This window comes from Gorilla gorilla, chromosome 7 (assembly GCF_029281585.2).
Source record: "Gorilla gorilla gorilla isolate KB3781 chromosome 7, NHGRI_mGorGor1-v2.1_pri, whole genome shotgun sequence".
In the NCBI taxonomy this organism is placed as follows: domain Eukaryota; kingdom Metazoa; phylum Chordata; class Mammalia; order Primates; family Hominidae; genus Gorilla; species Gorilla gorilla.
In genome coordinates this window covers 145,727,609-145,753,771 of record NC_073231.2, presented here as the reverse complement: position 1 = coordinate 145,753,771, position 26,163 = coordinate 145,727,609, and the positions used below count along the sequence as shown (strand labels likewise).

At 49.9% G+C, this 26,163-nt stretch overlaps 1 protein-coding gene across 3 annotated transcripts in view; it reads left to right on the top strand.

The window, feature by feature from the left end:
• The window catches only part of TRAPPC9 (trafficking protein particle complex subunit 9), a 730,192-nt gene that overhangs the window by 542,978 nt on the left and 161,051 nt on the right, over positions 1 to 26,163 (top strand). For all 3 annotated transcript variants that reach the window (XM_019032441.4, XM_004047569.5, XM_055349566.2), the window contains one exon: positions 10,003 to 10,156. In XM_019032441.4, the coding sequence (XP_018887986.2) occupies positions 10,003 to 10,156 (154 nt within the window). The remainder of the gene's footprint in view (positions 1 to 10,002; positions 10,157 to 26,163) is intronic.

The window sequence follows — 26,163 nt, the reverse complement described above, 5'->3', positions numbered from 1 at the left end:
GGAGTGCAGTGGCACGATCTCAGCTCACTGCAACGTCCGCCTCCTGAGTTCAGGTTATTCTCCTGCCTCAGCCTCCAGAGTAGCTGGGATTACAGGTGCACGCCACCACGCCCAGCTAATTTTTGTATTTTTAATAGAGACGGGGTTTTACCAGGCTGGTCTCGAACTCCTGACCTCAAGTGATCTGCCCGGCTTAGCCTCCCAACGTGCTGGGATTACAGGCGTGAGCCACCGCGCCCCAGTGGTAAAGAATCTGATAGACATTTTAATCTTAATACAAACATCTTCAGAATTTTCAGTGAGGAGCATTGGAGAAAACCCAAAAACCCACCTTTAGAGACAGGACAAATCTGGAAGAGTGTTGAAACGATTCCAGCACTAGGCGGAAGGGTCCGGGCAGTGCCATGCCGCACCTGGAGTCTGAGCGGGTCATGAAGGGTAAAACCAGGGAGCATGGAGACCGTGCTGCCTTGGGCCCTCAAGCCACTGCCTTCCTGTGCGTGGGGTCCTCCGCACCTGCTCTGGGCCACACGCTGGTAGCATGGGGGGCACCAAGTTGAAGAAAACAGCTCTGACACAACCAAGGTAAGGATGGAGTGGAGACGCAGACACCCTGATATTAGCTTGAGTGAAGTGTTACCTAAGAACACAGGTCGGTGGGTGAAAATAATGCCCAGAACATCTCATGTTTATCTTGCATTTTATACCTTCACAAAATGTCTTCATAAAAGCTACCTCGTTTGATCTTTATCATGATAACTTCCTTTAATAGCCATATTTTTTAATAACAGCTTTATTGAGATTTGATTTGCACACAACGCAATTTACCCATTTGAAGTGTACGGCTCAGTGATTTTTGTTTATTCACAGAGTTGTGCAACCATCACTGTCGTCCACTTTAAAACTTTTGAATTGCTCCCAAAAGCATTATAATAGCTATAATTGTTTTGAGCACCAATTATGTGCCAAGTGGTTCAAATCAATTCTCCCAAATCCTAACTAGCCCTGCAATATAGGAGATCCACGTTGTGGATCAAAAACCAAGGCCTGGGGACACTCAAGTGACTTGCCTCTGGTCACAAAGCAAATAGGTGAGAAGAGGGTTGCGCTCCAGTCCGTGTTGCTGCAAGCCCATGCCCTTTCCTCCGCACAGCACCCCTTCCCAAATGCAGCCCTGCAGCCAGGACACTAGCCTGGGCGCCAAAGCCTCAGGGAGTCGAGAGCAGTGGTGGGCGCCTGAGCTCTGCCTACTGACTCCAAGACCTGGCCCTGCATGCTGTGTGTCAGAGGCCGTGGGGAATGAAGCTCCAGGCACTGGCTCCTCCCTGCTTTTGCTGGACCTGTGGCTGTTTGGACCCAGCAGGCCAAGCAGTCCCGTTAAGATGGAAAAACTGCTTCCTCAGGAGGCCTCTGCAGAAAGAAATCAATTAAAAATGACCCGTGGTGCAGGAGGAGCCCAGGTCTTGCACTGCCTTCTGCCGTTTGGAGAGGGAGGGCAGCTGGCAGCCAGTGGCATTAGGTGAATTCCATTTTATTAAGCACTATTTTCTGCACTGAAGAAAACAATACTTAAAGGTCCTAAAATAAACATTGATCCGGAGAAGTGCAAGCGAAGGGGCTGTGCTTCCCACAGCAGTGCTGGCTGGGATGGAGGGAGAAGCTCCCGATGTCGGGCACTTCCGCGCTGCGAACAGCACTGCTCAGGGAAGGCGGTGTCTGGCTGAGTCCTAAAGGGCAAAGGGAGCCGGCTCCGTGGTGGGAGGGCCGGGGAGGGCCCCTCGCTCTGGCTGGCTTGCTCACGCTCTGGTGACTGGCGGGTAATTTCCACTCGTATGAACTCAGTGCACTTCTCTGTGACCTGAAGGTAGTGATATAGGATCTCCGTAAGCATAAAATGAGAAGCTGCGTATTTGGGGCTTTCCCAGTGCAGGGTCGGGGGCTCTTCGCAGGTTCCCTCCCTGGGAGACCAGCCAGGCTGACAGATCGAGGAAGCAGAGTGCTCAGAGCACACCATCCCTCTTCGGAGAAGCCACCTCTGCAGCAAGAGGCCACCGTTCCCTGATGCTCACTCTACTTCCAACCCTTGGCCTTCTCTGGACTCACAGAATCCAAAATGAAGAAATAATGGGCCTCACGCAACCTCCAATTTACAGTGAGAAGCTCAAGATTCAGAAAACAAGATGCCTGCAAATCATAGACTTCCATGATTGAAGGAGTGCCAGGCTCTGTCTCACGCTTGCACCTCCCCAAGTTTCTCCCATTGAGTGTTTTCTCTAGCCCTACATGGAGCAAAGAACAGGACCACAGACTGCCTGGCCCCAGGCCACAGCTTGTTTATTTGCAGCACGGACCTCTGGCAGAGCTCTCAGTCCCCTAACTGCATGGGCCACAGCTGGCTGTGGGAGTGCTGGGCTGCTTGTTAACAACGAGCAGTATTATCTCCAAGCACCTGTCAGCATGTGTGCCCGAGTTCAGGCGATGGGGACGACTCTGTGGACCCTTTCAGTCAACGCTTACCACAGGTTCCTGGCTCCTGCCAGCCTGGCTTTGACTTCTCCATCTCCCATTTGCCATCTCTGTGGCCTTGGGCAAGCGACCTTATTTTCTGCAACAGGCGAATCTGCTCCCTCCCAGGGCTGCTGCGAAGATGGAGGCGGTGGCGACTGAGCCTGTTGCTTGGCAGCGGGGTGGGCCCACAGCAGGCCCAGGGGACGGGGGCGCCATTGCTTTGGTGTTGGTGCATTCTCCGATGGTGCTTTGATTGGATCACCTAGAGCTTTGACTTTCAAAATACAGCTTATCTTTCCCCTTTAATTGAAAATAATAATGGCCGGGCGCGGTGGCTCAAGCCTGTAATCCCAGCACTTTGGGAGGCCGAGGCAGGCAGATCACAAGGTCAGGAGATCGAGACCATCCGGGCTAACACAGTGAAACCCCGTCTCTACTAAAAATACAAAAAATTAGCCTGGCATGGTGGCGGGCGCGTGTAGTCCCAGCTACTTGGGAGGCCGAGGCAGGAGAATGGCATGAACCTGGGAGGCGGAGCTTGCAGTAAGCCGAGATCGCGCCACTGCACTCCATCCTGGGCAACAGAGCGAGACTCCGTCTCCACAAAAAAAAAAAAAAAAAAGGAAAATAATAATGAAGAAGGATTTCTCTTTTTTACCATAATTGATCTAGGAGGCTGAAGGATAAAATGATCCTCTCTCGGGGCGTGATCCATACGTCCGTGTTCACGCCATTTTCTTGTCTGCTCAAAGTCCCTTCTCATTCAGGATGGACGAGTCAGGAAGATGACTGCTTCCCTCTCACTTGGCATCGTACTTCTTTGCAAAACAGCATAGGCTGGTGTTCTGCACAGGCAATCGATTCACATATGATGTACCACATACATTTGGAAAGCTAGTCTTATAACTAACAACTATCTCTCAATGAAAGTTCAGTTGAATTATATGTGGCTAGCCTCCTGAGATCCGACTCCTTGATTTGTATTTAAATGTCATTGTGACTTCCCTGGTGAGGCTATCCGCTGTTCAAAGACTGAATCATATGATCTGGTATTTTAAAAACCACCATTTTTTTATAGACTCTTCAAAAATCACAGCACCTTTTTTTAGTGCCAACTCTTGACTATTATTGTCACATTTGGCCATAAAATTAAACATGAAAATTGGCATTCAATAATAGTATTAATTTTATTTAACTCTGCCTTCAGAGATGAGCAGAAGCAAGTAGTGGTGGAGACCGTCTGCCCGGGAGGCAGCGGAGTGCTGCGTTCCGAGGAGCGGATGGAGGGTCGGCCCCGCATCTGGTATTTGAAATGAAGCCCCTCCTTGGCCTTGCTTTTCACTTTGCAACCTTAGGTCATCTCCTTAGCGCCTCAGCTCCTTGGTCTCTCCATCTGTAATGCGGGTTTCAGAATCATGACAGCAGCCACTATTTATAGAGCGCTATTTATGTACCGGATACTTCGCTGACCGTTTGTATACACCATCTATCTTATCTAATCTACACAGAATCTTACAAAGTGGGGTGTATCAGCCTCAATCAGATTTAAAAAACTAAACCCCAGTGTGTTTTGCACATTGTGAGGAACTTTAAAATTGTGAGCGAAGGTGACTATTCCAGGAGGACAGTGTCTTGAGGGGTTTATGTAGTTGGACAAGCCTCCCAGAAGAGCCGTAGTTTGATTGTGTGTTTTATAGGCCTGTACAAAAGTAATTGCACTGACCTAAATATAAGCTCCCCTGAAGTCCTGCCTTGGAAGATTTGTGTGGGCCTGGTCCTTTCCTCCATCTAGGATTTAAGTCTATTCCCTTTAGCGAATCTCTAGAGAGCATTTCAAAGTGCCAAGTTCATTTACACGCACAAGCCCCTTCCTCACAGGGTGACCAGTGACCCAGCTAGTATGGTTCTTATTTTCCAGAAGGAAGTTTGGGTGTACAGAAGCTAAGGCTTGTGTGGAAGAGACGCAGGTGACTCAGACAGCCCTTCCCTCACATAGCTCCCAGCCCAGGACCAAAGATTGCTCTCTGGGTCAGCAGACAGCTGTGGTAAGGACTGGCCTCTTGTCCCCTCTGCCCATTCAGGGAAGATGTCTCTGCCCTAATGTTCCCCGCAGAAGCCCTCCTGTTCTGCAGAGAATCCTGGACTGTGGGCCCAGACCCAGATTCTTGTCTTGGTCAGACACGAACAGCGGGTAATATGCCTTGTCCTCAGCTTGAAGTCCTTACTTCATTAAAAATGGAAACAAGGCTGGCGTGGTGGCTCATGCCTGTAATCCCAGTATTTTGGGAGGCCGAGGTGGGAAGATCACTTGAAGTCAGGAGTTCAAGACCAGCCTGGGCAACATGGTGAAACCCCATCTCTACTAAAAATACAAAAATTAGCCAGATGTGGTAGTATGCACCCGTAATCCCAGCTACTCGGGAGGCTGAGGCACGAGAATCGCTTGAACCCAGGAAGCGGAGGTTGCAGTGAGCAGAGATTGCACCACTGCACTCCAGCCTGGCCAACAGAGCAAGACTGTGTCTCAAAAAAAAAAGCAAAATAATAACATTAGAACCCACTCTAGCAAAAAGGCATCACTCAAAGAGCTGTTACCTTGCTGGGCAGAGCCCTGGGCAGGGCCTGGCACCGCCACCCTCCAGGAGCCCGCCCAAAAGGCCATTCCCGCCACCACCCGCTGCAGATGAGGCAGGTGCTTTCGCCGTCAGTTCTGCGCGGGTTTCCTCACTGGCCTTTTCCACGCAGTTTCCAAAGATAATGATTTCCCACCACTTTGCTGTGACTTACCAGAGCATCAGCCACGGTTCCGAATCACTTTTTGGATACGTTCTGATGGGGAGTTGCATGAATATTCTCTGATACGTGTCACTGACCCCAACATAAGACCTCACCTGTGTGTTTAAGCTTAAACCCAGGGCGAGGAGGGATGTGCTGTCCTGTGCAAACCACACCTGCAGGTGGGCAGGCTTCTGAGGCTTCGGGGGCCAAGTGGTGAGGGTGGTGGCATGAATGTGGCATCAAGGCGTCGTTGCTTTGTTGTTGTTACGAAAAGTAGGTTGCTCATTGAGAAAGCCGTTATGGAGCCATCAAGGCACTCAGCTGATCGTGGACTGTGGCCTGGTGACAGTAGACCCTGTGTGGGTGCTAAGAACATGCAAACCCTCCCAGCTGTTAGGTGCGGGTGGCACTGACTGCATTCCACAGAGATGCTTAGGGAAGTGTCAGGCCTCGCCCCAAAGTCACCTCCAAGCCGAGCTGGGCATCCAGCCCAGGTGGTGGGCTCCAAAGCCTGCCGCCATCTCCCGCTGCGCTGCCGCCCCGGTGCCTACCACGATGGACAGGCCACTGCCAGCTACACCTCAGCACCTTCCACCCTTCCTCTCTGGAAGATGACTGCAATAGGTGGTCTCAGCTTCGTGCCCCTCGGTGGCCCAGGGTTTCTTCCTTACCTTCCAGCACCTGGGTGTCCCTGCCTGCGGGTCGTCTCCCTGTGAGCCTCTCAGCCAAGCGCCACCACCCCGCATGCCCTCTGGCACTCCCTGTGGGGCAGACACCCCGTCCACATCTCTCCAGCCACCCACCGTCATCGGGAGCCCTGCTCTCCACAGGAGTGACAAGCCTCAAACCTGATGGCCTCGGCCCTCATTCAAAGTTCTGGCAGTACTGCCATTGAATTTAGCGCAAGGTCACCTACCAGGGCAGCCGGCCAGGGCTCTCGCCTCCCATGACGCAGGCCTTGCAGCTGCTGCACACGATGCAGCGGTGTCTTCCGGCAGGGGTGAACCCAGGTGTGAGGACCCCTCCATGGGAAAGCCTCTCGCAGTTTTCCGGGTTAACAGTCACAGGGCTGCCGTCACTTCCTGGTGGGGAGGAGCCAGGAGGAGGGGGCTCAGGTTTAGGGGCTGTGCCTGGGACCAGGTGGAAAGAAGTATTAGAGGTGGATAGAGGTATTAGGTAGAACCCCTCTGTGGTTTGGGGAATTCATCCTTGGCTCTTGGAATTCTGGCAATAGGACTTGAAGCTGGGTGACCTTAGGTGAGTCACTCGATTTCTTGGTACCGCAGTTTTGTCACTGCAGGAAAAGGAACGTGGCCTTTGGGATTTTTGCCAGCGTCGGCCATCCCAGGGCTGCAGAGGAGAAGGCAATTGTAAATGTGGGAAGCAGTTGGCCGTTAACACAAGCAGCAGGCCTGTTGGATGCAGGGTCTGCAGTTTCAGGGTCTCTGTCCCATGCTGCTCTGCAAACAGCATGAGCAAGAAATGGACTCTCTTTAGGTGTCCTGCCTAAGCAAAGCAGAGCCAAGTAAAGCTCAAGACAAAACACAGAGGATGGAGTCTGTGACACAGGCTCTGAGCGAGGCTTGCTAGCTCCATGATGTTGGGCCAGATGGCTTGGGCACCCAGAGGTGCAGCCTGTCATCTGTAACATGAAGCAGAGCTTGGCCTTCCCTGGGCTGGCTGTAAGTTAACAAAGATGAGCATACATACAGAACACCCAGCGCCGGGCTTGGCACACAGCAAGTGCTCCTTACATTTTGTTTTCTTCCCTTTTCTGTTTTATGGGCAGAGTTGGCTACAGTTTTGTTAAGGTTGGAGGGGGGTAATAGAGTGTGATGATTACTCAACCAGAAATTGTTTGAAAGATACCCCCAGATTAGATATCACACCGTTGTAGTTCCAGTGGCCGCAGCATCCAGCGTGTGCTCTGACCCAGGGAGCTGCCTGCTGGCTGTTTCTCTTTTCTGTGTTCAACAGGAAGAGAACCTGGTACTGTTGTCAAACTCAACTGAGAGGTGAAAGTTATTAGTTCCTTTTGGATTATCAAGCAGTGAACTTAAGCTGGCCTTTTTCATGAAACTTAGGAAATATTCTGACCTTTTGTTTGAAGAGAGCACTAGTTTGCTTCAGTCTGCCTTTGAGGCGGGGAAATAAGAGGAGCTTTTTGCTGGGTGGAAAATTAGAAGCTCTCACTGCACGGGTAGGTTACTCACAAGGGAAGAAAGAGACATGGTTAGTAAGCTTCTGAAAAAATGTTCAACCTCAGGAGTAATTCAGACCTCGGGGGTAATTCAGACCTGCACATTAAAACATCAGTGAAGTGGCATTTTGCCTATTCCTAGCAAAGATTAAAAACTGATCATCGCCAGTATTGGCAGTGGTGCAGAGAGGGAGGCAGGCCTGTCCATGCTGCTCGGAGATGAGCTTCTGGAAGACTCGGCCTCTGAGCCTGAAACACCTCACACCCTCCAATGAGTGACTCCACGTCTGGGAACAGTTCCTGAGAATCAGTCGTAAGTGCAGGCAGAAACACTCAGCACAAAGATGTTTGTCAGGTCTTTTTCTACAATAGTCCTTTTTTTAAAACATGGAAAAGAGCTGAGAGTCCAAAAAATAGGAGAACCATTCTGTAGGCTATGATACAACCCTAAGATAGAATATTTCGCAGACTAATTTTTAACGATGGGAAAATATTCATAGCATATTAAGAGAATAAAACAAGACTTCAAACTATGTGTGTGGGTGTATTTCTTTGTGTATATGATACATCATGATTTATACATATATATGTAGTGATTTTAAACTATGTTAAATACAAATACTTAGGGAAAAGACTGTAAAGATATTAACATTAGAGTATACTATTTGAATGCTTTTATTTTCCTTTTTATGCTTTTTTCTATCTTCCAACTGTTTAACAATAAGCTATCTACTTAGATAACCAGAAAATAATAGTAAAAGTGATTTTTTTAAAAAGCATGTTTTGCCACAAAAGCACTGTCCTCTGCTTGTGGGGAGCGTCTCTAGCTCTTGTGTGGCTCAGCCCCGCATGTCATGCCTCAGGCCGAATACTAGAGATTTATTGGCACTGCAGTAGTTCTTTCTCAAGCTGTCGTGGAGACTGAGACTTCTTCTTTGGGTCTTATCTTGTCTTTATATCCCCTTAACAGCAGGTCCTCTTATTTCTTGCTTGTTCAAGGGAATAGCCACAGAGGCCAATTAGAGCATGGTTTTGCTGAATGTTTTGGCCACAGCACAATCTATGCAATAATAAAAAAAAAAAGGCCTACTTTTTTTTTTCTTTTAAGACAGAGTCTCACTCTGCCATTTAGGCTGGAGTGCAGTGGCACAGTCTCGGCTCACTGCAACTTCCGCCTCCTTGGTTTGGGCAATTCTCCTGACTCAGCCTCCTGAGTAGCTGGGACTACAGGTGTGTATCACCATACCTGGCTTATTTTTGTATTTTTAGTAGAGATAGGGTTTTACCATGTTGGCCAGGCTGGTCTCAAACTCCTGACCTCTAGTGATTCTGCCTGCCTCGGCCTCCCAAAGTGCTGGGATTACAGGTGTCACACCCGGCCCAAAACGCCTAACGCCTACTCTTATCCATTGACTGATAAACCCTCTGTTGTTGTATTAGTTTGTTTTCATGCTGCTGATGAAGACACACCCGAGACTGGGCAATTTACAAAAGAAAGAGGTTTAATTGGACTTACAGTTCCACGTTGCTGGAGAAGCCTCACAATCATGGTGAAGGCAAGGAGGAGCAAGTCACGTCTTACATGGATGACAGCAGGAAACTCCCCCTTATGAAACCATCAGATCTTGTGCAACTTATTCACTACCCCGAGAACAGTATGGGGGAAGCCACCCCCATGATTCAATTATCTCCCACCGGGTCCCTCCCACAACACATGGGAATTACGGGAGTACAACTCAAGATGAGATTTGGGTGGGGATACAGCCAAACTCTATCATTCTGCCCCTGGCCCCTCCCAAGTCTCATATCTTCACATTTCAAAACCAATCATGCCTTCCCAACAGTCTCCCAAAGTCTTAACTGATTTCAACATTAACTCAAAAGTCCACAGTCCAAAGTCTCATCTGAGACAAGGCAAGTCCCTTCCACCTATGAACCTTTAAAATCAAAAACAAGCTAGTTATTTCCTAGATACAATAGGGGTACAGACATTGGGTAAATGCAGCTGTTCCAAATGAGAGCTGAGGGGGGCTGTGGGAGGGGCACGCCCACCTGGCCTGAGAAGGAAATGGTAGGGGGAGGAGGCAGACAGCACTCAGAGGATAAACAGGCAGTTCCCAGTGGGCTGATGCGTCCCCAGGGTTAAATAATTGTCAGCGTTCTCCATGACTGCACAGGAGTTTTAAGACGCCATCCAGCTCACTATCTATGGCACACTGGTTCTTTCCTGCCTCACTGTGTTATGGAATTGAAATTTTTATCTGGGGTAACACAGGTCTTCCCAGAGGTTTGAAGCAATGACTGTGTCTTCAGCTCCAAATTGTGTGTTGAACCAGCTCTGAAGTCAGGGCCACCTTGGGAGTCTATTATTTCATTTTCTTGGAATGAATCCGTTATGAATTACTAACGATAATGATTCATTATAGTGTCTCATGCTGGCATGTGCTGATTCTCCAACAGCCGGCAGAAATTGCCCTACTGATGAATTCTCTGCTGTGTTTTCCCCTTTCTCGTAGAATGGCTATTCAAGTGGACAAGTTCAACTTTGAGAGTTTCCCGGAGTCCCCTGGGGAGAAGGGGCAATTTGCAAACCCCAAGCAGCTGGAGGAAGAGCGGCGGGAAGCCCGAGGCCTGGAGATCCACAGCAAGCTGGGCATCTGCTGGAGAATCATATCCTTTTCCGGGGGCCACCTGGGCCTGGGGGCACCTTTGCCCAGGGTTCCAACCTCTAAGAAAGACCCGTGAGGGTCTTAGCTATTGAATTTTCACCACAGATAGCTCAGAAATGCTGTGGCAAGGAGATGTGGACCAAAGGCTTGGCATTTCCTTAACCTCTTAACACTTCAAAGGCCCCACTCAGAGCAGTATTGATTGGGGGCGAGGAAAGGTCTTCTCGGAGCCGGTGGTGCTCTCGTCTTTGGATCACATGCTTCTTGCCAGTGTTGATATTCATGTTAGTGACAGGTTCTAATGGCCACCTATCAGTGCCGGGCTCGGGGGGTTCACAGACTGCCAGCTGAAAACACAAGTGCAATTGTCTGAGAAACTGAAATCAGATTGTACAGCTTACCGAGGCATGAAGATGCCATTTTGAAAAGGTGGAGAGAGTTTTCAGAAGGATTGTGCTATAACACAGTGTTTCACACAGTCAGTGAGCCTGGTCTGAACTTTGGATCAATGACTGACTCCTCGCAGACACTCCACTGACTGACCAAGCACTCTGGAGAAGCCCAGGTTCCCTCATTTGTTTGTTCAGCAATCTTTGGAGAGCACCTACTTTTGAGTCAGGCATTTTGCAAGGCATTTAAGAGGCTGAGATGCAAAGACAAGATCTCCATGTAGTTGTTTGTCTAGTAGGAAGTGGATGTGTCCTCTGGGAATTGAACACTGTTGGGGAGTGAAGGCAGAGCACCCTGCCGAGTGCTGCGGGTTCAGAGGCCACTGGGTGGGGGCATTCAAGGAAGGCTTCGTAGAGGAGGTGACATTTGAGTGGCTGCTAGAAGTGGATAGAAGTTTATTAAAGGGACAAAGGTAGGAAACAGCCCCAAAATACTGAGGCATAAGAGCCCATCTCCGGGGAAGGGGCAGCTCTGATGGGAATGTCTGTTAATGATCTCAGTCATGCACACATTCTGCAGATATGGGGATACACATGTTGCTCCGTTGTGTGGTCTGGGATCCTTCCAGACGGCCTCCTGGATTCCGAAAGTGTCCTCGCTCTACACAGCATAGTTTCCAGAACCTGAGGCCAATTCCTTTGTTCAAGCTAAAGGGACTTTGGGCCTGGCAGACTCACTGTCTCCAAGGAGTTTGTGACAAAATAAGCACTTTACATGTAGATAGAAGGTTTTGTGAACCAGACATGAAAAATAGAGTGCTTGGGGACTCACGTAGTGAACAGGAACAGTCTGTTGTGGAGTTACAGGCGTTTATCTCTGGTACAGAGAGAAGTAAAAAGGTGGGGATAATGGGAGTTGTCTTTCCCTTGTATTCCCCACAGAGCTCGGCACAAAGTCAGGGTTCAGCCAGTTCTTAATGAGCAAAATGCCATAGCAAGGAAACGAGTCAGACTGGTTCCTACTGTGTCGGGCGCACACCCATCACCCCATTTATCTCCTCCACATCTCCCTGACCAGCACTGTGGCTCCTATGAAGGAAATTGAGTCTCAGCCATGAGGGATAGGGCCAGGGACCAACCCAGGTAAGTTTGCTGGCAAAGTGCTCACCCCCAAGTCTCAGACTTCAAAGGAGAAGGCTCCGCAGGCAACTCCCACGCTGTCAGGCTGGGGAAAGGAGGGACCCCTGGCACTCACGTCCCCGTGTCTGTGCTGGGTCTTGGGTCTTTCTGATAGGCCCATGTTTCTGATAATCTTTCTGTCTTTCTGTTGGGTCTCTCTGATAGGCTGAGGGTTGGAGAGGCTCTATGTGAGGCAGGAGGCATCTCTTACTCGGGGTCTCAGAGATTCAGCCTCTGGCCGGGAGCCCCATGCAGAGCAAGGCGGTCCTGGATGGGTCTGATGCAGCCCCAGCTCAGCGCCAGCAGCACCAGTGGAGGAAGGGGCAGGTGCATGGTGGGCCTGGCAGGAGGTTATTCATTCTCCTAAACGATCTCTCTCTGGGCTCAGATAAAAGCCAGAGCCCTAGGATGGTTGGGATTTTGACCTCTGTGTCCCCATGCTTCACAGAGATTGAGCCCTCCCCTCCCCTCCCAGGGCCTCATTGTGCTGGGCACACAGGGGCACCCTGCTAGTGTCAGAGCTGCTGCCTCGCAGACACCACCCTGGGCTGGTGCTGCCCTGGGCCACGTCACCCTTGTCAGCAACCTGACTCCTGGGGCGGTTTCATTATCCTGCCTTCCCGTCTTGCAGATGAAAACTGTGACTCCACTTCACAAAGAGAAAGTGGCGTGGCCAGTTCCTGCACCCCGTAGCTTGTCTGCCAGCCTGCAGTCCCCGCCCAGCACATGCTGCCTTCTAATGGGATGATAGTGGCCCACAGAACTCTTGTGTTCTTTGAAAACCAGTATCAAAAAAGTACAGAAAATGTCTTTGCGTTTGACTTCTCTATTTTCTGTGTATTTGCTTAATAATTCATGCAACACATATTTATTGATTGCCTACCATGTGCCAAGCACATCTACCCCATACATTTACTGATCGGAAGTTTATGAGAGCTTGATTGTCCCTATAGGCAAATTTAGTGAAAGAGAGTTAACATTAAGGACATCATCCCTCCCTCCCTCCCTCCCTCTCTGCCTCCCTTCCTTCCTCTCCTCCTTTCTCTCTCTCCCTCCCTTCCTCCCCCCACTTTCTCTCTCTCCCTCTCCTCTCCCTTCCCCCCACTGTCATCTGTTAATGACATCTGGCGTCAGAGGAATAGCAGAATTTTGCTATTGTAAACCTGAATTCAAGCAGATGGAAAGACCAAAGATTGAACTGGCTAATAATTTCATTATGCATTTTAATAATATTTTCTAAACATTTAGACTTTGTACAAACATTTGAGCTTAATTTGATACCCGTCCATAGTTGTAGCAGTTGCCCACCTGTAGCGCATGGGTCTGGATAGATGCGTTTTAAAGGAAATTGGGAATCTTGCACTGGGTCGATGCACACCTGTCTACGAAGCAGCTACGATGACACGATGGGCAGCCCAGGGCTGCCGGGAGCTCTCACCCCACTCTTCACCTGTTAATGAAAAGTATGGTACAGACTTGCTTGTTCTTAGGAGGTGAGCCCTGGAGATGCCCCCATCAAAGGGGAGGGGACAGATACAGAGATGGGCACTTGCAGTGCAGCGTTGTGGGGCTGATGGGAGCTTCCCTCAGGTCACGCCTGGCAGGAGTAGGTGGAGATCTCAGCCCATTCCCATTCACGTAGAGAGACGAAGAGGGCCCAGGGTTCAGCATGTGTTGTGCTGTCCTCAGCAGGGGACCCAGAAGGCAGGGTATGAGCATGGCCACATTGATGTCTTTGAAAGCCACCCTGGCCACAGTGTGACAAGTGGGTTGCAAAGATGCAAGTGCCCCTGGGGATGCTGGTGGGTTGAGGAGCCACTGCATGAGCAGCTCTAAGTCAGGGACCATGAAGGCCTGAGCGAAGGGAGTACCCAGGAAAAAAGTGCCGAGGGACCACAAGGGCCTGAACAAAGGGAGCGGCACAGGAAGAAAGTGCAGAGGCGGCCACCCATCACCAAGAACCTGCAGGGTTCAGACTTGGGGGTGGCCTCTGAGTGCCTGTCCCTTCCTCTCTCCTTCCCAATCCTCTTTTCCCCCATCTCTCCCTCCTGCCCCTCCCCTATGCCCTTCCCTACTTAATTTCTGTCGAAACAGAGGGTTAAACTCAGTAGCCTCCTTGTTCTTGTCCCCTCCCTCAGACCCCATGAGTGATTGGGCACCCCCGGGCGCTCCTCCTAGAGTGCTGGAGGGCTGCGGGTGGCCTCTGAGTAGCCCCCAGCCCTGCTGACCAGCCCCTTCTCCCATTCTGAGATGGGGCACATTTATCACAAGGAGCCCAGGGCCAGAGAAATTACAGTGAAGACACCTAGGATCATGTCCCAGGGCACTGGCCGGGCACAGGGCCTGTCCCTGCTGTGGACAGGGCGACCTGTTGTGGGGGAGGTGGCCCAGGGCGGTCAGCCATCCTGCTTCCGGGGTGGGGGTCACATTCTGGTGCTGGGCCTGACCGGATGAGCTAATGGGTTAGGTACCCCTTTTTCTTTTTCTTTTCTTTTGTTTGTTGTTTTTTGTTTTTTTGAGGCAGTCTTGCTTTGTCACCAGGCTGGAGTACAGTGGCCACAATCTCGGCTCACTGCAATCTCCGCCTCCCGGGTTCCAGAGATTCCCCTGCCTCAGCCCCCCGAGTAGCTGGGACTACAGATGTACACCACCACGCCCGGCTAATTTTTTTGTATTTTGGTAGAGACGGAGTTTCACCATGTTGGCCATAATGGTCTGAATCTCCTGACCTCGTGATCCGCCCGCCTCAGCCTCCCAAAGTGTTGGTATTACAGGCGTGAGCCACCGCGCCCAGCTGGATACCCCTTTTTTCTTTAGGAAATCTTTTCTTAAACCCTATTTATCATTCGTATTATTATGACTATGAAAACCACTTCTTGTGTGGCTGCTGTGTGTTAGCTACTGTGCAGCAAGCTTTCCTCACTACCTGCCACCAAGCCTGGGGCCACGTTTCCCATGACAGGCTGGGAAACCCGGTCAGACACAGGCAGTTTCCTGCCATTCTCCCACCAGTCCCTGCCCCGGGTGACCTTGGTCATGGCCACCTTCTCTCTCTGCTTCTCTGTTCTCATCATGAAGTGGGAACAGCGAGGGCTTCTGCTTCCCCGGAGCTGCACGGGGCGAGTCCCTGCTCCTGTGGCACACTCAGGGGAAGCACTCTCCCTGTGTCCCTCCCTGTCACGCACACGCCAGGTTGGAGGGCTTCTGCTGTCTTCGTGCATTTATCCTTATTCTATCCCAGGATCAAAGTTTTCACAAAGGACTCCTCGTGCTCACAAATCTCTTAAGCCCTTTCTTCCACATTTCCTAGGCTTTCTTGCCCACATCAGCCTGCTGATTTTAAAGAGAATCCTTCCCCCCAGCCCCCCGACCCAGACCTCTCCTGCTTGATAAGAGCATGCTTGTTTGTAATGTCTGTGCCGTTTCCCTGGAGGGCGGGGGCATCTCTTCCTAGTACATGCAGCATCTGGCCCAGAGAGCTGGGCTTATTTGCTATACGGCGATGCTTTTTGGATAAAACCTACCTACCTTTGGTACTCTCTTCTTTTAAGCTTCTTCTTACCCTCCAGCTACCAATACTGGACAATTTTACTGAACTTGGGAAACCTTAGCATAGCCAACTCTCTGTGAACTCTGTTAATAGCAGATAATAGCCTTTACCACGTGATCTAGAAATCTTCTATATTTGCCTTTGGGATAGGACTAATGATGCCACATTGTTGAGGACTGGAGCCTGGGGTCAGAGGCTGGCCCTGCCACTCCCAGCATCCAGAAAGGGAGACTGTGTGACCTGAGGGCCATGTACTAATCTGTGCAGCCGGTGTGACGAAACCTGCTGCAGGCCGTTGCTGTCAGGATGAGTTCTAAGAATCATCGGCCTTTTTGATCACCTGTGGGTGAGCAGAAGCATTTTCCTTACCTCAGACCTGCAAAGCAGGTAGTACCTACCCCTTTCAAAACATAAGTAAACTTTGGAAGTTCAGTAACTCACCAGAGATTGTGCAACTAGAGGCATAGTCAGGATCCCAAAACTTGTTATTTTCCCGTTGACTGCTTCAACTGAGATCACATCTGCAAGGTGCAGACATAGCTCCTGGGCCTGGAAGGCGTCAGCAAAGGTGAATCCCCCTTGCCCGTTTCCTGCTGGAAGACCTCATGCCACACTGCTACCTGACCTCAGGGGAGGTCCTCCTTACTCATCCTTCAGAATGGACCTCACTGTCTGCTCCTCAGAGCCTTCTCTGCCATCAGCCTCCCTCCCATCTCGGCCTGGCTGCAACAGCCCCTTCCCTTGGGCTCCTGTGACACCCAGTACTTCATTCTTGTTAGTTACAGTCTTTAATTAGTACAGAAAATTAGTTTTTTTCTGCAGATTTTCTCCCTTGCCAGGTTGTGCTGTCTTGAGGTCAGGTGGAATCCTGTTCATCCAACAGCCGTTTATTGAGGCTCTACCATGTGCCAGAGGTTGGACTGAACACCAGGGCACACCAGATGCTCAAAATCAGGTGTGGACCCTGCTCTGATAGTATGTGTTCTCTTTTGCTTGCCCAAGTACTGAGTATAATCGCTAGCACATAGGTATGAAAACTGTTTGTTTTTTGTTTTGTTTTTTGAGACAGAGTTTCACTCTTGTCACCCAGGCTGGAGTGCAATGGTTGCAGAGAGGTTCACTGCAACCTCTGCCTCCTGGGTAGCTGGGACTACAGGCACCTGCCACCATGCCTGGCTAATTTTTGTATTTTTTAGTAGAGTTGGGGTTTCACCACTTTGGCCAGGCTGGTCTCGAACTCCTGACCTTGGGTAATCTGCCCACTTCGGCCTCCCAAAGTGCTGGGATTATAGGTGTGAGCCACCATGCCCAGCCTAAAATGGTTTGTTGAATGAATAGTTTCCATTTCAATGACACAGCAAACAGAATGGCTACCAGCTCAGCTGCGCGATGCCGAGTGCCGTGATGAGTGTGTGAAAGGAGCTGCGACTCACGGGACGAGTCTACATCGCAGCCTGGCTCCTTTTCCAGAGCAGCCTGCACAGACCGTCTGCTGTGGAAGCAGGGGAGGGACACGCTTCGGGCAAGCCTAGGGTCAACTCACCCTTTCATTTTCCTTGTTTTTGTTGCAAATCACCCTTTGGAGACCATTTCAAGGATTGGTGGAAGGCTTGCTGAGGTATCAGAATCCAGCTGTGTGAGCTGGAGTAGGAAGAACTGGGTGCACAGTTTGGCTGATCCCCATGAAGGCGAATGACCTGGGCCGTCTGAGCAATCTCTTCCCACCAGGCTGATAAGCATCCGCCTCCTCCATTCTGTCTGGAGGAGCATTTTTAACCAATTTGGCTGCTTTGAGAGTGAGGCAGAGGCTGGAGAAGCCCAAGGCAAATGGCTTTAGATACTCAGAGTAGGGGATGGGAGTGGAATATCTGTGAAATGCAGAGGACAAATGAACAGACATGACTTGGAGAGTGGAGGGATGTGGATGGTGTAACCATGATCTCAGTACAGGGGGCCTTGTGTCCTCAAACAGCTGCTTTCCCGGGCACAGGGAGCCCAGGCACAGCTTGGGTCTCAGGCTGTGCACTGCTGAGGGGTGTTGGGTCTTGCAGACAACAGTCACCCTCTGCAAAGTGAAGAGGCTCCACAGTGGCGGCGGTGTTTGTCAGTTTTATTTGGGCTTCACCAGCAGGACAGTGTAAGGATTTTAGGCACAGTGGCCCTGTTTGGGTGATCTCACCTGGAATGCAGTCACACTGGGCTTTGTTCTCCATTTTCAAGACTGCCTTCTTTCCAGTAAGGAGGAGTTGCCTTCCGCTGACCTATCCTCCCTTTCGGGACAGAGGCGGGACTCAGGCACTTGACCTGGGCTGTGTGGGCCCACCCTTCGGCCTCTCAAAGTGGCTTCTGGCCTATTCTCAGACATGTTTCCTAATGGAGCTCTGTCTTATCTCCTGAAAAAAATTAAATATCTTTAAACAAGATTCTTTTAAAACATAGCACACTGTGTTTTTCTAATCGTTATGTTTGGAGAAATAGTTTTCTCTAAATGAATTTTACTATAAACGGCTCCTGCCATCAGTACAGCTGATTCCTTGATCATTTTAAGTAAAATGCAGGGTTGCATTTTGTATCTGCCTTGAGGGAATTTGGCTTTTATAGCTGTTTGTAATAACGTGGTTCTGAGGCCTTTAATCTCCCGTAGCAGGGAAGCCCTGTCAGCCACAGAGGGACGTCCTGCCTTGCCAGCCAACGAGGCCATCACATCACCCTGGCTGTTTGGCCTTCGGTGGGCTGGAGGGTAAGGTGGGAGAGGCACAGATTTGATTGCTGCCTCCCCCAAATCCAAATCTGGTGGCCATGCCCACCTTGAAATGACTTTGAAAGTGGTCGGGGTTTGACACATAGGCAGCACAGACTTCAGATCTGGAACATGAGAGCGGGGAAGGGCCTTTCCCCAGCATCCACAGCACCATTTCCCATCTTCGTGTGTGTGCATGCATGTGTGTGTGAACATGCACACGGATCGACGTGTGTTGTGTTTGTGTGATCAGGTACATGTTGGACATATACACACTGTATTTTTAGCGTGATGATTATTGTGAGCATGCGTAGCTTATGTAATAGAATCCTAAAGTTACAGAGCTTAAGTAACAGCTAAAACCCATATGGCACTTACTAGATGCCAGGCACCGTTCTGGGCAATTTATACAGATTTATTCCCTTCACTTTCACAACAGCTCTCTGAAGTAGTTTTATCCACGTTGCACAGATGAGAAAACGGGGAGGCCCAGCGAGGTCACCTCGCTTGCTGTAGGTCACCCAGCTGGTCCATGGCAGAGCCGGGGGCACGGGCAGCTGCTGCCCTCAGTGCTGTGTGCTCAGCTCCATCTAGGAAGAAGCACAAGAGCCTCTGGCTTCTGCCAGGGCCTCGCATTATCCCCACTTACCAGAGGAAGCCTATGGAGATGGCAGCATTCCCAGGTCTCACCACTGATTGGTACCCATTGCCCCATGCAGAGCTCTGTCCATTTCACCCGCTCTCCATTGTGGGACTCTGGAATATTCTCACCCAGGCAAGATTTGCAGCAGTGAGCCAGTTGCAGACCTCTCCCCTTGGCAGCACATCCCACTGCGTGACATCTTCTGTCCAGTTGGGTCTCTCACACCAGGGAGCTCAGCTGAAATGCTGGGGCACTTACTGAAATGAGAGCGGCAAGAGCATCAGCATTCTGAAAGTTCATGATGCAAATTAGAAAACAAAGTCATGGCAAAGAGGCTCATTAATCATTTAAAGCAGTCTTTCCATTAGTGTAATTTCTATTTATGACAATTTGCTAATTTATTTGATCTGAAGTGGGGCTAAGCTGAGCCCCTGCACCTGTAGTCATTCACTCCAGAGCTTGCGCGTGGGATGCAAACAGCCTATTTTCCAGCAGGGAGAGATGACCCAACTGAAGGCACCCCCACCCCAGAGCACCCACTTCATGATGCTCAACCCAAATCCAGTGTGAAAACCTTCACATCAAATTCTCCATGACGGAGTTCAAGCTTTTGCTCTGTAGACTTTGGATACTAACCAGATGTTCTGAGCATAGCACTTACTTTTATTTTATTTTATTTTTATTTATTTATTTATTTATTTATTTATTTATTTATTTATTTATTTTTGAGAGATGAGGCTCACACACCTCAGGTCTACAGGTTCCAAAGAGAACCTCACAGATTCCCATCTGGCTTCACGTTTCCCAGGGGCAGAGTGAACCAAGCGATCATTTTTTCCTAAAATGCCAAACCGGGTCATGGTAGACTTCAGTCACATAAATATAGACAGGATCTCAAAGCTGCCCCATGGTTTCAAATGGTCTTTGACTGCAGTACATTACCAAATATTTTACTGCTAATGGCCTCACAGAAAATGACAGGGAAGGTGTTTTATTAACCTTGTGCATTTGCTTTGCATCTGGCTGTGTTTTTCAAAGATTTGGAAGTGAACACTCATAGTTCCCAAGACATGGAGATTAACTGAGATGGCACGCATGAAAACATTTGTAAACAAAATGCTCTGTACAAATATTGATTAAATAATTAAATGTGATCAATAAGGAAGAATGACTACTGATAATAAGTAGGATATAATCCTTGCCCAGGAGGGTGGGCTTCTTTAACATAGGGAGGCCCCCAACTTGGTCTCTGAATCCCCAGCACCTAACACAGCAAGGACAGGATGCGTGCTCTGCAGGGTGCAGTGGTGGCAGCCAGGGAGGACAGAAGGGTTGGTTTCCAGGGTAGAGACATCCCAGATAAGGCAATGTTTGAGCTCTAGAAGATGGGGGTGTTCACCAGAATGACAAGGCTAAGGGTGCTCCAGGCAGAGGGGAAGCAGAGCAAAGACAGCAAACAGCGCCGTCTCTGGAAGTGAGGACCCAGGCACACACGCACACGGGCTCAGGGTCTAAAAGGGGAAACGGCAACAGGAAAAGCAAGCTGTGAGGGAGCTTATGGATTGTGCTGGGGTGTTGGGACTTTGTCCTAAAAGCAGTGGGTCGCCCTGAAGGGTTTTGACCCAGCGAGTGACGGGATCACCTTCACCGTGAGGAGGACAGACGGCTCTGGTCAAATGGTGGAATGAAGTCTTCCTTTCCACCTGCTCCTGGCCTGGCCTTGTACGTCTAGAACACATTTGGTTCTGTGGGGTTGTGCTCCCTGCCTTTGGAAATTAGGCACAAGAGTCTCCAAATATACATATAGGGCACTACAGGTCTGTCTCTGCTTTCTCTCCCAGCCTCCTGCCCTCAGCCCTTGGTGAGGCCTTTAAAGGGTGTCGAGTTGGAATGAAGGGGGCCAACTAGGGACAGGATTCTTGCTGGTGTGTAGGTTACCTGACTTGTGAAACTCATTTCTGCTCTAAAGGGTTACAGTGGAAAACCAGAGCAGTGACCCTGCTCTGAACTATGCAGCTTGCAGAGAAGGAAGATGGGATGGGGCCTCTCTCTTGGGGGTAATTATGGGGAGTATCCAGTATAGCTCAGGGCACAGTTGACCCTTGAACAACACAGGTGTGAACTACGTGGGTCCACTTAAATGTAGATTTTCTTTCACCTCTGCCACCCCTGAGACAGCAAGACCAGTGCCTCCTCTTCCTGCTCTTCTGCCTACGCAACGTGAAGATAAGGATGAAGGATGGTCCGCTTTCACTTCATGAATAGGAAATGTGTCCTCTCTTCCTCATGATTTTCTTAATATTTTCTTTTCTCTAGCTTACTTTATTGTAATAATGTAGTATGTAATACATATAACATGCAAAATACATGTTAATTTACTGTTTATGTTATCTGTAAGACTTCAGTTCAACAGTAGGCTATTAGTAGTTAAGTTTTGGTGGAGTCAAAAATTACATGTGGATTTTCGACTGTGTAGGCGGTAGACACCCCTGACCCCGTGCTGTTCAAGGGTCAACTAAATATCCTTTTTTGTTTGTTTCTGTGTTTTTAAATTCTTTTTTTTTTTTTTTTGAGACAGAGTTTTATTCTTGTTTCCCAGGCTGGAGTGCAACGGTGCGATCTCGGCTCACTGCAGCCTCTGCCTCCTGGGTTCAAGCAATTCTTCTGCCTCAGCCTCCCAAGTGGCTGTGATGACAGGCAGCCACCACCGTGCCTGGCTAATTTTTGTATTTTTAGTGGAGACGGGGTTTCACCATGTTGGCCAGGCTGATCTTGAACTCCTGACCTCAGGTGATCTGCCCACCTCAGCCTCCCAAAGTGCTGGGATTACAGGCGTGAGCCACTGCACCCGGCCTGTTTCTGTTTTTCCAATGTGTATTTTTTTCTCTTCAAGCCAGATTTTTAAATTCGTGGAAGGGATTGAGATCTGATACTGTTGGAGAGAGCGGGGTATGACATATGCAACTTTTGTAAACCTCAGTTTCCCCTTCACAGAAGAGCCACATCCTCTGCATCTCACATGTGGCGGGTATGAAGCTCGAATGTGGCTCTGAGTTGAGTGTGCTGTGTAATCTTTGTGGGCTGAACACACACGTAAGACCACTGCTCCGAGGAAGCGTGGCTTCCTTCAGTGCCAGGTAGAGAGTAGGTGCTCAGTAAATCTTCCCGGACACAAGCTTGTGTGGGTAGACATTCGCTGATAAACTGTGGCCTTGCATAGGTGGTCACTGAAAGCTACCATCAGGTTCCTTCTGCATCATCCCTGGAAAAAATCATTCATTCAGTTGACTTGTACTTGTGACAAACTCTGTGGAAATGAATTAGGGACTCAGAGACTGTAAACCTGCCGCTTGTCCTCAGGATGCTTACTGGGGTCTAGTTTGGGAAATCAGTCATGGCCACAAGTATCTGAAGCCCAGGGTGGCTGGCGCTACCGTGGAAGTGAGGCACGGGGCCCAGAGCCAAGGGGCAGCCTGCCAAGTGCTGTGCTGGGGCTCCCTGCCTGCCATATTTGGGGCTGCTCTTCCTGGGCAAGTAGCCGCCCCTTGCCCTCTTCTAGGAGGAGCCCCACTTGCTTACGCCACTTACTCCTGGAGTTATGCCTCACCATCTCACTGGCAGGGGACGAGCTGACACCGTTATTGGCCTAAGCCAATAACACAGAGCACATCTGTGTTCCCACTGCCTTACGTCGTCCCCCAGAAAACTTCATGTGTGACCTCACAGGAGAAAAAGGCTTTCCGAGTCCAAGGGGCTCTCGCCCTCTTCAAGGGGCAACACAAGTGCCTCTAACGTTCCACAGCACCCAAAAGTCTCTGTGTCTTTAGTGCTGCTTTGAAGGTGAGCTCCTGACCCCGTCACTCTGGCATGCTGTGGACTTCAGGCTGGTTACGCTGGAAACACGGATTCATGGGAGGAGTCTGGACAGGGAAGGGGGCACTGCTCTTGGAGCAGCAGACCCCGAATTTGAATCCCCACTCGGGTGAGTTTGAATCTACCCCTTTCTGGCTGTGTGGCTTTGGGAGCATTACCTAACATCCCCAAGGAGGCTTCCTAAACCTGAAGTTGTTGTGAGGACTAAGTGGGATGATCTGTAGGTAACTGACACATCACAGGTGCTCAGGGAAAAGCAGCAGGCATTTATGGAGCCTCTACCATGTGGCGGTGACTGGGGCACTGTCCCTTCCTCTCCCAGGGCTTGGAACCACAAGCAGTCCTCTGAATTCTTTCTTTAGTGGATTGGATTGCATGTTTTCTGTTCTTTGAAATAATATTTTCCCATGGGAAGGCCAAGAAGCTAAGCAGTTGTGAAGGTGGGGCTGCCTCCTCATTCATCTTGCTGGTTTGAGCAGGGATGACAGAGGAAGGTTAAACTGAGCAGGGCTAGCCCCAGCCCCTGGACCTCACGGCTCACTGCCTCCACAGGTGTTTGACCAGCAGGGCATGTGAGCAAACTGTAATGGACTCCAAGTAACTCAGCCGTGTCTCTGAGGCAGAAAGTGGCAAGCTTGGAGGACACTGTGAGAGGAATTTGTATTTCCTTGCAAGGGTGTTAGGAACTGCCTGTGGGCAGCTCCAGATATGAGAACATGAGCTGGGCTGGGACGTGGGTCTTCTTAGGGCTCAGGCACACAGGGATGTCAGTCATTAAACAGTGGGCATGGGTTAGGGGACTTCTGTGAAGCCTGGGTTGGCCCCAGCAGTGATTTCACAGTTCTGTTGCCAGTGTGTTCATCTCTGTCTCCTGAGAGGCAGGGGCAGAATGGCGGGGGTAAAAACCTGTTGACGATTTGGAAACTTCATCCCCAAGTGCCTAGGAAGAGCCTTGAGGGGAGGCAGCTGCTTCAGCACCATGGAGAGCTCTGTGTTGGGCTTCCCTCTGGGCTGGAAAAACACTGGCCAGGCTTGGTGTGGACACTGACCCAACTGCTGGCCAACTGCAGGGCCCTGGCACAACCTGGCCCTGTGGACAGCAGGATCTTTGTCCAGTGGGACTCATGGCTCCTGGTTTCCAGGTTTACGGTGAGGAGTCAATACAACATATCGAATAATCTCTGAAAGCCAGAGAGCAGAGTGTGGGTTCAGGGGTCAGCCTGCCTGGGTTCAAGCCTGGCCCCTGCCACTTGCTAGCGGCACTGGCTTTCTTTTTCTTTCCATGAGCCTCAGTTTTCTAGAAAAATCTTTGAAATGAAAATAACAGTACCTATCTCATACCCACCATATTCTGAAGTCTTAGCTTGAAAGTGGTGAGTATTGCAGTGAGAAGATGCGTGTTGAGCACTTACCCAGGGCATCCTTCACAGCAAGCACCTTGGAAATGTTCTCTATAGTGGCAATAATGATAGGAACTACTATTGTCATCATCATTATGGATTGACCTCTTGCTCCAAATGCCAGGGTCCACGTATTTAAGAGATAGCAGCCATCCCCATCACTGCCACCATTGCCACTGTATGTTGTAGTATTACAGCTGTGGCTGTAATCGCTGCCTTCAGCCAGCCTTGCCATTCGTGTGCACAGGCTGAGATGCAAGACTGTTTGGGTGGCTTACAGGGCTGAAAGGAAGTCGGATATGCATGCAGGTAATTAGCTTTATTAGCTTAGCTGTATAATTTTATGGCTCATGTCCGAAAGCAAATTAATACAGAAATATGCTATTGGAATGGCTTCCAAAGCTCCAGCACCATTTGGCAACTTGGTAATTACTCACAGGCGTACTTGCTCCCCGGACTAATCACTGCAGAGCTTCTCAGCCTGGCCGGGCCTGTTAGGCATGGTCTCTGCTCTGCAGGCACGGGGCTGCTGCCTGCCTCCAAAGCCTGGTGTGAGACTTTTTAATGAGAGTAATATGCCAAAATCTAGGTCTTTATTTCAAGAAAGTGAAAATAAACTCCAAGGAGAATCAGGAGGGAAAGCAGAAAGAAAGAAAAACAAAACTGTGTGTTTTGAGCCCAAATGTATCAGTGACTTGCCTCCCTAGAGCCTCTCAGTTCTGACCGGGGTGAGGCTCACACTCAAGTGCAGCTGTGTCCCAGCATCCCAGGCCCATAGTGAACTCTCAACATTTAGTTTTGTTCATGGTGTTACCAAGGGCACATTATCGTTTACTTTTGTTATGCTAATTTTTGTATTACTTTAAGTAGGTGCACATGGTTCAAAATCGTTTTAAAAAATAGACATTCCCATCTGCCCTTTTCCTTCTCCACCTCCCAGAGCGCCCACTTTTATTTGTTTCTTGTAGAAACTTACAAAATTTATTTCTGAAATAGTAAGTACATGCAAACACCCTTTTTACCGCAATTTTTTTTACACAAAAGGTATGTATACATTTTGCATCTTGCTTTTTTCACTTACTGCATATCTTGGGAAACTTCTCATATTATTTCATAGACAATGTTCTCTCTCCTCTTTCCTGCTGCAGAATATTACCGCAAAGCGGGAGCATGCCTGTGTGCCCCCCGCCTCGTCAACAGGGATGCTTTTCCACTTCCATATTGTTACCAGTCTGGCAGACGGGCTCTTGAGCAGGTCCTTTTCCTCTGGAGATGTCGTTTTGCAGGAAAGAGCCTGGCCTCTGGAGTTAAAGAGGTTCCAGGGTGGCCGTTCTGTCCCCGAGTAGCCCGGGATGTGTGGTTGAGCCCTCCGGTTTCTGGTTCTTTCCCTGAGTAAGAGTGGCAACTGTCCTGGCCCCACCTGGTTGAAGGGAACATACACAGCCCTTGTCGTAGTGCCCAGCATGGCTCAGGCATGTCCCAACGTGTCTTCCCTTCCCCCTTCCACTCTGGGACCCAGTTGGACGACTCTGAGATTTAGAATTGGCCAGTGGGAGCGTTTTCTTCAGTGAGAATTGGTCACTGCTCTGAGCGTGACTTTGTGTGCCCATGAGCCATGAGGGCCGTGAGATGACAGCTGAACGCCGAAACCAGAAACAGCGAAACTGAGCTCATCTTGCCAGCACGGCACACACGTTTCCACTCTCCTCTGCCTTTGATTAGAGTGAGTCACAGCATGGCTCACAGGGGTCTGGTCAGGAGCGGAGGAAGTGAGATCTGATGTCTTTTTTACTGAAGAGGAAGTTGCTCTGTTCTGTGGTGGCTGCAAGGGAAAGAGAAGCAGCAGCCCCACTTCCCTCCGCTGCAGGCACTCTAGTTCCCGGGGTCCAGTCCCCTCACACTCCGCAGGGGATGGCGTTTCCTAGGAGGAGTGGCACACTCAGGGCACCACAGCAGTGGGGCTGAGCCCAGGCCACTGGTGAGGTGGGGGCTTGGGGCAAACTGACTCAGCAGAGCTGACCCCTCCTGGAAAGGACAGCACCCCGCAGGATCACCCAGTCGTGTGCAGTGACCAGTGGTCTCGTTGGGGGTTGGCATTGGCTCTCTCCTGGGCCTCCGCGCAAGGAGGGAAACAGCTTTGCACACTGCTCGGTGAAGGTCTTGTTGGTGCCGGGACTCGACGGGTAGAAAGTGCAGGGGGCTGCCCTGAGTTAGCCTGAGACCTTCTAGAAACT